The sequence below is a fragment of the Photinus pyralis genome, unplaced genomic scaffold (genome assembly GCF_008802855.1).
Source record: "Photinus pyralis isolate 1611_PpyrPB1 unplaced genomic scaffold, Ppyr1.3 Ppyr1.4_LG9, whole genome shotgun sequence".
NCBI classification, from domain to species: Eukaryota; Metazoa; Arthropoda; class Insecta; order Coleoptera; family Lampyridae; genus Photinus; species Photinus pyralis.
The window spans coordinates 5,261,030-5,276,660 of NW_022170878.1; the positions used below are offsets into that span (position 1 = coordinate 5,261,030).

The 15,631-nt window shown below is 38.0% G+C and overlaps 1 protein-coding gene across 1 annotated transcript; it reads right to left on the reverse strand.

Annotated features, from left to right (window-relative positions):
- Window positions 1–12,902: 12,902 nt before the first annotated feature.
- LOC116181533 (phospholipase A2-like) lies at window positions 12,903–13,648 on the reverse strand. The gene is made up of 3 exons (XM_031501928.1): window positions 13,469–13,648; window positions 13,104–13,422; window positions 12,903–13,049 (listed from the first exon to the last, which is right to left on the reverse strand). The coding sequence occupies exons 1-3, from the start codon at window positions 13,638–13,640 to the stop codon at window positions 12,971–12,973; spliced, it is 570 nt and encodes a 189-aa protein (XP_031357788.1). The 5' UTR covers window positions 13,641–13,648; the 3' UTR covers window positions 12,903–12,970.
- Window positions 13,649–15,631: the final 1,983 nt, after the last annotated feature.

Consider the following 15,631-nt stretch of genomic DNA (forward strand, 5'->3'; position numbering starts at 1 on the left):
GCTGCTTGCGGTGGCCGATCCTGAGTTCATTTGATTTCAACATCGATCGGAGCGAGACCAAGACTGCACTCCGGATCCTAGTGCACATCATTAACAATAGACCTTCAAGGTATTTATAAACCAGTAAACATGATCGCGTTGTAGTTTATCGTCTTTGTTGTTCGCCCCGTCGTAGATTATTGCATTGTCGTTTGGATTTGTGTTATTACTATTAATTATTAATTATTACTAGGGTTACATTCAAAAAAGTGCTTGTGAGCACTGTTTGTTTTCATTTTAACGACTCGTGCTTGGAGGCGTTTCTACACGCATATCGAGAGATTATATATAAAAAAATGAATTAAGTTTCTTTTTGTACTCGGCGGCTTTAGAGTAAATATTTTGATTTTTGACTAACGTAATAAAGATAGATTTTCCTTTCTATGCAGTGAATTTTTGTGAATGAATGAGTTAACCCTACTTTTACAGGAACCTACCGCCTCAACCCCCATTTCTTTTGACATGTGTAAAGAACGTAATAGGTTTTATGTCTCACCATTCATCAGATTCCCTGGCGCCTGGCGGTAATGGTGCGTGAGTCAGCTTCGCGCCGTATAAACGCACGTGTATGCATTTCACCTGAGTATATAGTGACTTTATACGAGCCAGTGGCAACGATAGAGTAGTGTCTAATTTTTGATTGGTTGTTGAGTACGGCGGCCATGTTGCATCGAATTCCTGCTATATTATGCATATGGTTATTGTGTATTGTGTGTTGCCTACACTATACAATTGTATTGGTATTGATGATTTCTAATTTGAATTTGCGATGCAACATGGTGACTGGGCGGAGTTCTTAGCTCCTATTGTCGCCATTGGCAGCAGTATAAACATGCCCTGTTTACAACTCTAAAATGACGCTTATGGATTTGTGCATGAAGTATCGTTGCAAAAATTTAAAGCTACAGTGACTTTGGTGGCGACAATAGGCGCTCAGCCGCCATGTTGTATCGAACATTCAAATTAGAAGTAGGCAACATACAATCCATGTATGACTTGTGTTGCGTAAATAACAATACAATATTATCTATAAGTACTCAATGCAACATGGCCACCGTACTCAAGGGAATACCGCGAATCTGACGCATGGTGAGACTTGTCTCACCCTGAGCCACCAGGTGCGGTTGCAGCATTTGCCATAGAATGTGAGCTTCGTAAAAAAAAGGTATTGATAGGTATAAAGGGTGTTTCGAAATTCGCGCACACGGACTATGGGATGGTGTTACACGACAAAAACTGAACAAAAAGTACCTCTACCAGTTTTCTATCAGACCGTTATTTTTCGAGCTACCGCGGTTTTAAAAATCTCCGCCTCCCCCCCTACGCTGCGCCACTGGTTAAACTTAATAATAACACATTTTTAAAAACAAAAGAAAGTTCAAAATAAACTATAATTATGACGAGTACGTAATTACAACAGTTGTTCAAAATGTCCGCCGTCTGCTAGTAAACAAGCTTCAGCACGTCAAAAAAAGTGCCGGTCTGATCAAAAACTGGTAGAGGAACTTTTTATTCAGTTTTCGTTGTATAACACCATCCCACAGTCCGTGTGCGCGAATTTCGAAACACCCTGTATAGTGACTTTATAGTGGCAGGGGCGACGATAGAGACATCTAATTTTCGCTTGGTTGATGCGATCGGCGGCCATTTTGGATCGAGTTTCTGCCACAGCTTGCTTATTACTATTTAAACTGTGCTTCTGCTACATGTATACAGTGATATTTATTAAGAAGTAGACATAGGGATTTGTGTGCATTGTTTTTTTCCTATGTCGACAAAATAAAAATACAGAAGCTAAAACAACATTATTCAAATCAATTAATGTGACAGCCAGACCTTTTCTTGTTTTAAGAAGATATTTTGGTTGAATAAAATTGGGCGCCCTTCAGAAGAGATTTGGTCTTTTAGAAGTAGACCTAGGAAACAACTATACATATAAATCTCTATGTCTACTCTTTAATACATAGCACTGTATAGTTATTGTGTGTTAAGAAGTCCATTTATTAGACGAACAATTGAGATCTGTGTTGAAATATTTAAAAGTTCAGTTATTTGTTACATTTTTGACTCTTATGATACGCATATTGTTCAAAGTTCTAGAATAGAAAGCCACTGGTCTCGAGTTTTGTGAAAGCGTAGCGGCAATTGAATGGTTCGAGGCATCTGTTTCAACTGTGAATGAGATGTTATTATCGATAGTATTAACAGTAGACTTTGCAATCATAGACTTCAAGTTTTCGAAAGCGTTTAGCGCATCATTGTTCAATGGAAATTGTGGGCTGTGAGCAAGGGGGTGAATTTTCTCTGAGAAATTTGGAATCCATTTAGAGTAATGGGCGAACATTCCCAGTGTTCTACGAAGTGAAGCGACATCATTTGGAGGAGGTAAGTCAAGTAGAGGTTTCAATCTGTCGTTGTCAGGTCTGATGATGTGGTTGTCAATAGAGTAACCCAATATTTTAATTGATTTAAGATTGAACTTACTTTTCTCCTTGTTTAGCGTAAGCCCGTATTTATTAACTGCATGCATAAATTTTTCAAGGTTCATGTCATGATCTTCTTGCGTTTTTCCACAAACAGTTATATCATCAATATATGCGAATGTACCTGATAATTCTTCTTTTCGAATCACCCAATCAATTGTTCTTTGAAAAGCAGATACACCGTTGGTTACGCCAAAAGGAACTCTAGTAAACTGGTATAAATTTCTGGCAGCTTCGAATGCAGTGTACTTCTTTTCTTGAGAAAGAATTGGGACTTGGTGATAGGCACTCTGTAGATCTATAGTACTGAATACCTACAGTGTAATTTGAGATTTTCGTGACAACTTCTTCTATATTTGGTAGTGGATATGCATCTAGTTGCGTGTAGCGATTTATAGTTTGCGAATAGTCAATAACCAACCATCCTTTTCTTATGGTTCGTGTTATTAGTGATCAACACTTGTGCTCTCCAGGGAGACTGGCTTTCTTCAATTATACCTTCTCGTAACAGTTTCTTTACTTCAGCAGCTATGAATAGTTCATCCTCATGTGAGTGTTTGCGGGATCTTATTGCAATTGGTTTGCATTCTGTAGATAAGTTAGTAAATAATGGTACAGCGGGCACGGTTGCTTCGGCTACAGAGCAAATGTTGAGTGTTTGTTTTGGTCCTCCAAATGCAAGTTCCAAACTCGAGTGCATTTGCAATACATCATGACCAATGATCATGTCTGCACATAGGTCTTTTACAATGAGAAGTTCTAGATTTCTGTATGAGCATTCTCCAATGCGAATAGTTTGCCGTGTGAGATGTTTCACTTGTGACTTGAGAGATGAGGAAGCCATTGATACAGTTTGTTTACAATGTTGTTTTCTTAGATTAAGCAGATTCGCGAATCCTTCATTAATGAAACTGATGCTGCTTCCTGTATCGATAAGAGCGTCAGCGCGAACTCCTTTTACGAATGCTGTAACCATAGCTTTTTGAAGCGAAGAAGGTGCAGCAGCGGTGATATAAGCAGTGTAGTTTTCATATTTTTCTTGAAAACAGGCAGCACTGTTTTTACTGCGACAAACAGTTGAAAAATGGCCTTTCTTTCCACAGGTATGGCACTCAACATCCACTGCTGGACAGTTTTTCCGAGCGTGGACAGGGCCACCACAAAAAAAGCATTTACGTTTTGAATAAGTTTTGGTTTCCGTAGATTTTGGTATTACAGCTACTGTTTCCACAGTAGAAGACGGATTAGGTGAAATTGCATTGACGATAGAAGATTGAGTTTTAAATATTGCAGAATTTCTTTCAGCTGTTTCCATTGACAGAGCTAGAGTGTAAGCTTGATCTAAGGATAATGTCAGATTCTCCAAAAGTCTCTGACGGATCTCTGATGAAATAATTCCTGTGATAAATGCTCCTCGTATATTCTCGTTTTTATTTGTCCCAGCATCCACTGCAGTGAATTGGCATTCCTTAGACAATTGTTTAAGTGCCTGGAGGTAAGTGTCAATAGATTCTCCAAACTGTTGACGCCTCGTGGCAAGCACATGCCTGGCGTAAATTACATTTCGAGGTTTGATGTATAGAGCATCGAGAATAATAAGCGCATCAGTGTAAGTTTCACAGTCACATACGTACGCAAATACTCGTGGCGAGATGTAGTTTACCAGCAGCTGTAGCTTGACGGCTTCAGAAAGCAATTGAATATTACTTGTTGCATCAGGGCCCATTGTAGTAGAGGCAGATGAGGATTGTCGAGCTTTTAGAAAATTCTCAAAAGTTTTCTTCCAATGTTCCCATTCCAAGGTGGTGGAACTTAACGTCGGATCTCCGTCAAAGCGTTCGGGACGTAAGAATCTATCCATTTTTTTTAAATGGAATAAATTGTTATAATACTAATTTTAACCTTTTATAAAGCTAGGCTTTATTCCATTTAAAATTATACATTATAGTAAATGAGTGACACATTGACATACAAAAATAACAAACGATACAACGTCTAGATCCATTAAAGAACAAATCATCTAACACTTCGGAGACACTTTCGCCACCTGTTAGTAGGTCATTAACATAAAAATCTCTAAGAATAACATTTGAAGCCTTTGGATGACTACTCGAGTGTATAATTCCGAGCTCTTTTAGACATCTGATTGCTAAATACGGAGCGGAAGTGGTTCCGTAAGTGACTGTATTTAACTGATAAGTTTGTAATTCTGCATCAGGTGAAAACCGCCACAGAATCATCTGTAAATGTCTTTGATCTTCTGCTACCCACAACATCCGATACATTTGTTCAATATCCGCTCCAACAAACAACGATTTTATGTTGTCGAAAACGAAGAATTAATGAGATTATGTCCTCTTGAATTTTAGGACCTGTATGTTGAATTTCATTAAGCGAACAACCTACCACCCCACGCGCCGAACCATCAAAAACAACGCGAAGTTTTGTTGTCTCATTATTTTCTTTTAACACACCGTGATGAGGTAGATAAAATGCATTCTCAACTGGCGTATTTACTAAAGACATATGACCTAAGTCTATATATTCACGTATGAATTCCGAATACATAGACCTGAATTGTTCATTAATTGAAAACCTTTTTTCTAATGATTGAAAGCGTTTTATTGCTAACGATCGAGTATTAGACAAATTTTCAATAGGTTTTGAAAATGGATACCGAACTATGAATTTACCATCGGTATCTCTAGTGGTTGTTTCACGAAACAACACTTCACATTTATCATCACCTTTATATTCTGGATTCAACACCTCCTCTATTTGCCAAAATTTTTCAAGTTGATTTTGAACAGATTCAAATGTTGATAAATTACATTGCAATTTACAAGACAATGGTGCAGATAATGGTCCTGAAATAACCCAACCTAATTGAGTGTCTTGCAACATTAAACCATCAGAATTCAGTGAAACCGAATCTGGTTTTAACATTCTCCAAAAGACTTCAGCACCTAATAATAAATCAACTTTATTTTTAACATAAAACTGAGGATCAGCCAAATCAAAATGTGGAGGAATATTCAATTCTTTTGCACTAAAAGAACAAGATGGTAAATGAAAACCTGTATATTTCTTTCATTACATAACATTTTTATTTTCTGCATAAAATCTGTTTGTGTTGATCTAAATATTTTACACACTAACTTTTTGCATTTTAATGAAGCTGTAAAATTTCCAATACCACTAGTACACATCAATTACTATATTAGTTTTGTTTTTTTGGCAAATTTCAACAGCATTTGTATTCTTCAGTATAAAATTTGCCTGTGAACCCGCTATTCAACAAAGCACGTGCATAATGTTTAATTTAATAATTATGCAATTCATCAATACATTTTGCCGTCGCTAACAAAGATATATTGCAACTTACACACGTATTACTAGTACAATCGCCTTCTTTCCTGTTTGATGGCAATAACAAATTATGCCTACCTTTGCAAAGAATTTGCGACACACCTCTGTTTTATGATTCGGCATAAAACAGTTCTCACAGGGGGTCATATCGGATACCTTGGGTTCAGATCATTTCCCTATCATAATGACACTTAAAACTGCTTCGGATACAAAGGACAAGGAAAACACTATTTACCCAAAAACTAAATGAAATACTAAGAAAGCGAACTGGTCGGATTATGATTACACTTCCCACGTCTATTTTAATTCCGTCCCTCAGTTAGAAAACATCGATCAGAAATATAAATTCTTCATCCAGGGTATTGAAGAAGCTGCCTTAACTTCAATTCCAGTTAACAAACCTTTTAATAAAAACAAACGCAGTCCTCCGCCGTGGTGGGATAATCAATGTGACGAATCGATTCGCCAACGGAAGTCTGCAATCTCTGCATATAAAAATTATAGCGCTCTGGAAAATTACGTGTTGGTAAATAAAGCCATAGCCGAAACTAAACGTTTTTTGAAGCGCAAAGGCAAAACGTATTGGATAAAATTTTGTGGTCAATTAAGTAAAAATACTCCAGCCAAAAGTTTGTGGCAACAAGCTAAAAGAATGCAAAGAATGAAGGTTCACTCTCAGAACGATTCGAGTAACAACGATTGGACAGAATTATTCCTACAAAGAATTGCCCCTTGCATAGTAAACCCCTCCGTGGAAGATACTGACTATAACGTTGAACCTACCGAGGATGAATTGTTCGATACCCCTCTAACCCTAAATGAACTTAATTATGCTTTAAAAAAATCTGTTAACTCGTCGCCCGGACTTGACCAAATAACATACGAGATGATCTACAATTTGTCGAAAAGGGGAAGGCTGTTTCTACTGGACATATACAATGATGTGTGGTTAAGGAATGATGTGATTTCTGAGTGGAAGAAGATACTAGTTGTCCCTATTCTAAAGCCACAAAAAGACCCCAAATTGGCAGAATCGTATCGCTCAATTTCACTACTATCTTGCATAGCCAAAACTTTTGAACGCATCTTAAAATATAGAATAGAATTCTACTTGACTAAGAACACTATCCTCCCAGCTCAACAATATGGTTTTAAAAGAGGCTGCGGCACGACCGATGCTGTCGCACAATTAGTATGCGATATACAGTTAAACCTTTCTAATAACTACTATTTAGGTGCCGCTTTCCTTGACATTAGGGGGGCCTATGATTCGGTTGATGTGAATATCCTAAAAAACAAGCTTCTTAGCATAAATATTCCACATCGAGTTGGTAACCTCCTGTGTAACCTTTTAATTGACAGAGTAGTATTTGTTAGAACTGGACAAAATGGACTCATCGGTCCACGTACTGTTTCAACAGGTTTACCTCAAGGTTCTGTCATTTCTCCAGTCCTCTTCAATGTGTACACCAAAGATATTCACGACGATAACATAGACGGTCAACTAATTCAATACGTAGATGACTTTGTAGTTTACAATTCGAATAGAAAAATTGAGGAATGCATATACTCTCTCACTACAAGCATGTCTGTAATAACTAAAAAAATGGAGGCTGTAGGGTTCGCGTTAACGCCGGAAAAATCGAATGTCACCATATTCACCAGACATATCATTCGAAACATCGATCAAATAGCGGTAGATAATGTCTCGTACCAAGTCTCTAATATGGCTTCGTATTTAGGTTTTAAACTCGACAGAAAACTTACCTGGAAATATCATATTGAGGATATCGTTACCAAATGCGACAAAGGTCTAAATTTTCTAAAGTTCATTAGAACAACCTGGTGGGGAGCCGATATTAAATCATGTCTCATGTTTTACAAAGCATACATTCGCTCAATAATTGATTATGACTGTGTCCTCTACGGGTCCGCAAGGCCGTATTTGTTAAAAAAGCTGGAAACTGTGCAAAACTCCGCCTTAAGACTCTGTTTGGGAGCCATGAGTTCCACACCGACGGAACCATTACGAATCGAAGCATTAGAACCTCCGCTAGAACTACGCAGACAATTATTAACGGAAAAATTCATTCTAAAGCTATATACAAGGGACCCTAGACTCATTCAAAAAATTGCTAAGTTAAATGAATTAGATCTAACCTTAAAATTCTGGGCCAAGAGACCCTCCCCGTTATTATGTGAGGCATTTAGAAATATGATAGACATAAGTAATTTCCTGTGGGAACCTACTCAGCCTAAAATCATAGACCTATTTGATTACTTATCCATAAAAAATATCGAGGTTCCCCCATATGTGGAAAACATTGCTATCAATAGAACAATTCTTAACTGCATTCTTTTTAAAAATAGAGAATATACCCACATACAGGGTGATTCCTATAGTACCTGCCACCGTTTGGGAGCGTATAGGGGGTGCCTAGGGGAGTATTTTGATATAGGACACTTGGGGTCGGAAATCTAAAATAAGGGTGCCAGAGCCAAATTTACCTTCTGGAATTTCGCGCCTGTAGGTTGGCAACCCAACCGGCCGGCGGTGCACACGGAGCGATCTCAGGCGGCGATGTGTGGCTGACACTTGATCAGAATTTTGTTTAAACCCACGAAATCCCGTCTGCAACGACGCGTATCAAGAGAATAAACACTATGGCAATAGTATAATAATAGTTGGCTAGATGTAGGAAGTGCATTGAGAACAACGGTGGCCACGTTGAACACTTGTAAACGTTATTGCTTTTGACTGTCGTTTTCCCTCCTTCCCTCCCATGTCGCTTCCTCGCGCTAACTCGCTCTGGATCGCTCCGCGCGAAACGTCGGTCGGTTGGGTTGCCTACATACAGGCGTGAAATTCCAGAAGATAAATTTGGTTCTGGCGCCCTTATTTTAGATTTCCGACCCCAAGTGTCCTATATCAAAATACTCCCCTACGCACCACCTACACGCTCCCAAACGGTGGCAGGTACTATAGGAATCACCCTGTATATACAGATGCGTCCAGGCAAGACCAGGATGTAGGATGCGCAGTCTATGTCCCGTCTTTGAATCTCCAGAAGACCTACAAACTATTGGAGTTCACGTCCATATTCTCTGCAGAGGCTATCGGAATTTTCAAGGCATGCGAACTCGCTGAACAACAAGGATTACGTAACATTAACATTCTTTCTGATTCTCTATCTGTTCTTTCATGCCTCTCAAGACCGATGGACGTTCTTTTAACATCAAGGATAATTACTACTGCAAACAGCTAAAATCTAAAATAAAACGGTTGGAAAGATCAGGCGCTAAAATTAAGCTGACATGGATAAAAGCTCACACTGGACTGTTACCCAACGAAAAAGTAGATGTGTTAGCTAAGGAGGCTTGCTATAACGGACAAGAAATAGTGAACTACATAGGAATGTTAGATGGCGCAGCGATATGTCGACAAAATCTGCTCCGAAAATGGAAAATCCGATGGAGCCATTTCAGCAACAACCACCGCACACAATACACCCTAATCCATCCTTCTATTCCTAGGAAATTTTGGCACGACAACTCCATTTTCTCAAGAAGCGAAATAGTAACAATTGGCCGACTGAAATTCGGCCATGCTTGCTATCCATATCATTTACATAGGATTGGAGTCTTGGACTCGAACTTATGCGACGATTATCAAGTAATAAGTGACTTAAATCACATTTTCTTTGCCTGTAACAAATACACAAACCAAAGACAAAAGCTGTATAGCGACCTTGGTAAAGAGGGCATTTTCCCACCTTACAATATAGTGCACATTTTGTACTTAGCAGTACAAAGTGTGACTATTTGCACGGCCCTTATGAATTTTATCAAATCAAGTCAGCTCACATTTTAGATAGGTTAGATTTCGTCTTCATTTTCTCCTATTGGCGACTTTTGAGTATCTTTACATTTTGAACAAGTCCGAGGTCTACCTGTTCTGTCCGTTAGCCACCCCGAGAGACCCCTGGGTGTGAAGAGTACACCTTTTTCCACTCCTTTGTGGTCCCTCAAATCATTTTGTACAGGTTTAGACTAGGTCCAAACAAACACATGAGCTGCTGGCTAATGAACTTAAGTTTAAGGGCCATTAAAAAAAAAAAAAAAGCCCTAATGCTTGGACTTTGTCAATTCTATTTTGTACAGATAAAACGAGAAATTCCGAACATTTAAAAATAGAATGCTCCTTTTTGCAATAATAGCATTCATAACTTGACTTATTTACTACAAATGCTTTCTTATTAACAATGTTTAACTGCTTCTTTGGTTCAGAACGTCCAAATAACGTTTCTAAAAATTCCGCCTTTTGTTCTAAAAAGCATAGAAAATCCACAACAGATCCATTTTTTGAATTTGCTTTTAATCGAAGCTTTTCAGTTTCCCAATCTTTAGCTAATGACATATCCAATTTATTTGTAAATACCTATGTATAAAAGAATAGTATTCCAACTCTCTATGGGTTCACCTAAAATAGACAAACAGTGTAAATGTTTGCTTGTTTTATCAGCGAAACTACGTAACTGAACTGAAGAGTCACTTTTCAATTGCGGTAATTCCATAATTGCTTTAATATGATTATGGACCAATAATCCTGATTTGCTAAACCGTTTTACTAAAGATTCCCATGCTGTCTGATAATTGGTCTCATTAAAATCAAGAGAGGATATTATATCTGCAGCCGAACCAATAAGGCTTGAACGTAGATAATGAAATTTGTCAGTATTACAAATAGATTTATTATTATGAATCATGGATTCGTATTTAGTTTTAAACTCCAACCATTCTTCAAAATTTCCTGAAAACTTTGGAAGTTCAATAGTTGGCAATTTAAACTTTGTGCTTTTATTTACAACAGGGTGAATATCTACAACTTCCGATACAGGATTTAAAATACTGGTGGTACAATGGCCAACAGCTGCAGAATCCGACTTATTAATAATAGCTGATATTGATTCTTCGGTTATAATTCTGGGATTCTTACTTGCAGCAATTGAATTACTACCTTCTAATGAAGTAGATTTTAATGATTGACTTTCCAAAGCTTTTGATTGAACTATATAGTATTGAAATACAAATCTTCAACTTCATTCCGGTAGTCAAGTGCTGCATCTAAATCCGTTTCTTCTACCAATTCTTCAATATTAGATTGAATAGTGTTGAATTCTTTAAAATAATCCTCAACTTTTTGCCTTTTGTACTGCAACTGCGTTACCGTTATATCGCTAACATTAGTTGAATCAATACCTGACACATAATTGAAAAACTTAGTTATTCTCCCCTTGATCACACCACGCAATTTAATGCTACGCGCTAAAACCTCATCCATGACTTAAAAACTGACAAGGCAAAACTTTGAAACGTATCAACCTTTTGTTAATAATCAATTTCTATTTAACTGTCAAAGTCAGTCAAAATCTGATAAATTTCACAATTAAGATCTATGTTTCTTGGACAGAAAAATGAAATTTCTCTTGCTACCACAAGTCAGAACGTTTAAGGTTCGTTCAATATTCAATACTTGAACTAAATGATAACTCTTAAAGAAAATACTTGGAACAGACTCACCCGATCTCAATTTCCTAACAATTAGTAATCGAATATTGGACTAATGAATGAATCTGATTACGCGTTCTTTGTATCAGGACTTTTCTGCAAATCTCAGCTAATAATTGCTGCTTCCGCAACGATAACTGTTCACAATACTGAGCTCCAGATAATAAATATTTGCTGCTTCTTCAACGATAACCGTTTGTAAGACTGAACCTCCAATTAATAAATGCTGCTTCCGCAACGATAACTTCCTTTGTTTAAATTGGGACTCCAATTCCTTGTCACGTTGATCGACGCCTTTTTCTTATTCTCCAAATCACAAATCCGGCTTCGATAGGACCATATACTGATTTTTGTCAGTGCGAAATATAATTTGGTTCGCGATTTGTGAATAAATTTTTAATTGCAACGAATACAACTTTTTTTTATTGACAATTCTTACATCATTGTTTTTATTTCATATTACTTAATCATTTTTAAATGTATATAAACACAAAATTGCAACACATTTCGTCTGATCCAGGACCGCCATTACATTTTGACATCCAACGTGGGACTTTATAAGAAGCGCGTTACATTCCTCTCAAGATCTCGCTCCGAGGACCCCCATCCCCTGAAGGTAGGTACTGAGGTTTCGCCAGTGGATGCGAGCAGGACGTGTTACGCAAGGACCTTAATAGGCAGGTGATTTTCCTGTATATTTAGAGCATTTTTTAGAAATAAAAAAAATTGTGTTATTATTTGCGTTTTGTCCGTCCGTCCGTCCAGACCACTGCTGCGGTTGAACTCCCCCCCTTGCCCATGAATTATTTCTTGAGATGCTGTCTTTGAGTGTACAACGTGCATAACTTTGACACCAATTGGTTTCAAAAGAATTTGCATATGCATGCCTTTAATGGTGCCAAGTAAAATTTTTGAAAATGGTGGGGGGGGGGGTGAACACACGTTCTACCCTTCATGGTATTCTAATGAAAGGTCTCACCAAAGTGAATTGGTTTGTACAAACTATAACTTTCCTGCACAACTCTTCTCCGAGATCAGTAGGTGGTCGGGGGCAAGGAGGGGGTGTTAGAAATTAATTTTATCTTTCATGGTATTCCAATTAAAGGTCTCAACAAAAGGAACTGCTTTGTACCAACTACCGCCCTACTTTCTCGCTCCTTATCAAATCAAAAGAAGGATTGGGCGGGGGGGGGGGGGAACGGGTTTTATCCTTTATGGTACTCTAATGAATGGTCTCAACGAAAGGGATTAATTCCTACCGACCATAGTCTCCTGCTCGACTCCTTATCGTGATCGGATATAAATGAGGCAGAATCGCGCATGCGCAAGTGTGCGAGTGGTATCTCTGCTATCAACATCAATTTTTTTTTAAAATACCTCATCACAATTGACTGAAACAATTTTCACACATCCTGAAAACCACAGAAGAAACTATTCAAAATGTCAAAATAAATCACATTTATTTGTATTGAACAATAAGTAAATAAATTACAAAATCAGTCTGCATTCCATCAGAACTGTGGAACATTAAACCATTGGTACTTTTTATCTTTGGTGGTGTCATATTCGTATTCGAGGCATTTGTATCGTCTGCAAATAATAAATTCGTCTAATTAAGTTACCTTTACGTCCGTTTGTACGTACGGAAAATATATGCTTTTGGTGCATTTCACAACAGGGTAATCCTCCCTAAAGCACTTCGTTCCTAAGTAGTTGAAGAAGATACGCCCGACTCTTCTAGAATTCGATGTGTCGGCCTTCTTGAGACACGCGTAGAACTGATCATCGCATTTGCAGTTCGACAATGTGAAAGGGGCGTTGTTTGTTAAATTGTGAGCGGTTGCGTTGGCCGTAATGGTGTCATCGCAGTAATCGTGGGCTCTGCAGCATCCGTCCGTCTCGTGTGCGCTACCGAGATCGTTTTCAGTGTCCGAGATGTTTCCTGCGCCGCACCACTTCGTACCTGTCGTTCTGGCGTTAGTTTACGTTTTGATTTTGAGTGCACTTACCGGGGTAGATTAGAATCCACATATACCAGGGATCATCATCATCATTTTCTTTAGTTTCAGGCGTGGCCGTGGTACTGTCCAAATAAGTGACGGTACTCGCCCAAACATTCGCAATTAGCATCGAGATGATTACTGCTGTAATTGCCTTCATGATTTCGTGGTTTTTTATCATTGCCTTAGAATTATATAGGTACCTACTGTCTACAGATCAGCAAATATTAGCTGTACTGTGCAGACGAGATTAGTTATTTAACTTTTGATAGCCGTGTTCGCACAAGGGCATTCACTCTCTTAGTTTTACGCATTTTTTTTATTGGCAATAATTTGGGAATGATCAATACCATTAGGCGAGGCCTTCTACATAATAATTAGGCATGAAATTTTAATAAGTTTATTACATTATGTTGGCCTAAGCAACTACATTGATGGGAAGCTATCTTAAAAATCGTAAGCAACTGGTACTACTAAATAATACTAAATCTGATGCACTACCGATTTGCTGTGGGGCCCCACAAGGCTCTATTCTAGGTCCTGTATTATTCATATTATACACCTTGTGATGTACCGTCTAGACAAAGCTACCTAACTTGAATAACCGAATAATAGGACCATCTTACCACGTTGTGTTTTAAGAGTCGCTACAAGATATGTGTTGCTTGTCGGAGTGATGATCAAGTAAGGAATACAAATAAAACAAATACATGCTTAAAGTTAAAAACGGAGATTTAATCCAATAATAATTCGCATTGCAAGATTAAATTTAGAAAATGGTAGTTCACCGAGTAGAAACAAATATAACAATAGGCTGGGAAAAAAAGAACTGACCAAGAAAAAACCAGCCAACAAATTAATATTGATCTTTATAGCAAAATTAGTAGTTATCTGTAATGGCATGAATGCATATTATGATGGTTATCAAGTAAATTAAGATAATGTTGAACCACAGGCTCCGCTGGAATTCCTAAAGAATCAATATTTCACACACATAACAAAAAAACAATCATTAAAACATTACAACAAATTCATATAAGTTTGGATATTGGGTGATCAGTCCAAATCCCACACCGAGTAGTCTTTAGTTGCTCTGGCCATGACATGTCAACATTGTATGAAATCGCTAGGAGTTGGCCTCTCAGAAGAGCATTTCACACAGGAAGGATACAAAACAGATACAAAAAAACAAAGGGCACAACGGGAACACGTCGTACGCTTTTAGCAGATCCCTGCGGAAGTGAGGCCGGGACTTGCCTGCGCCCTCATGTACGACTAAGCGGGACCCCAACTCTTTCATTCACACATCTCTAGGGCCAGTCCAACCCACTAGCCTTAAAATGCCGGGTTATAAATTACCGAACTCCAGGCTCTCTACCATGAGTACTGACAATAACCGATCAAAAGACAAATCATGACATAACATAAATAACAGAGCAACCATCGGCAAACTCGCACGCATACATAAACAAAATATACACAATTTATGTAGGCGTTGACAGTTGACATATTTGCACTGGCATAACAAAGACTAACACAAAACCAATATTCGGTCACTACATGTCAGAGATCGACTAATCGGATTGATTAGCAATATCGGTAAGATGGCTCTTTTCAAAGACACAAAAACAGTACATAAAACATATATCTCTGCGTATGTCAGTTCTGAACTTTAGCCAGCCTCTGTTACGTCAAACCGAGATATTAAACATCGGTATCAAATATAGCACAGTACATATTCGAAACAAGTCACCCTACCAAATATTAATAATCATAATCACCCGGTTCAAATAAATAGTAGGAGCATAACGATAGTATCACATTATAACAAACACCACGAAACATGTGGCAAACATTAGTATCAAGTAATTAATTCACAATGCCAAGTGCAATATGTAACAATCAACCACCTAACGTACGTCACTCGCCCCCAGGTGAAGCACCCTGTAAATACACAGTAACATATTCAGGCAAACAATAGCGAAATGCGCTGCAATAAATTCAATTATAAATTAAAATGTAGTTCTGCATACTTGTATTGAATATCGCCCCTGAGGGAACATACAGTATCTAAATACAAATAAAACACGTAAAGCGGTCAGTAATTCCTGTAGCCAGCGCTTGGGACAAAGGAAAACTGTAAATTGGAAAACAACAGATTTGTAGAATATA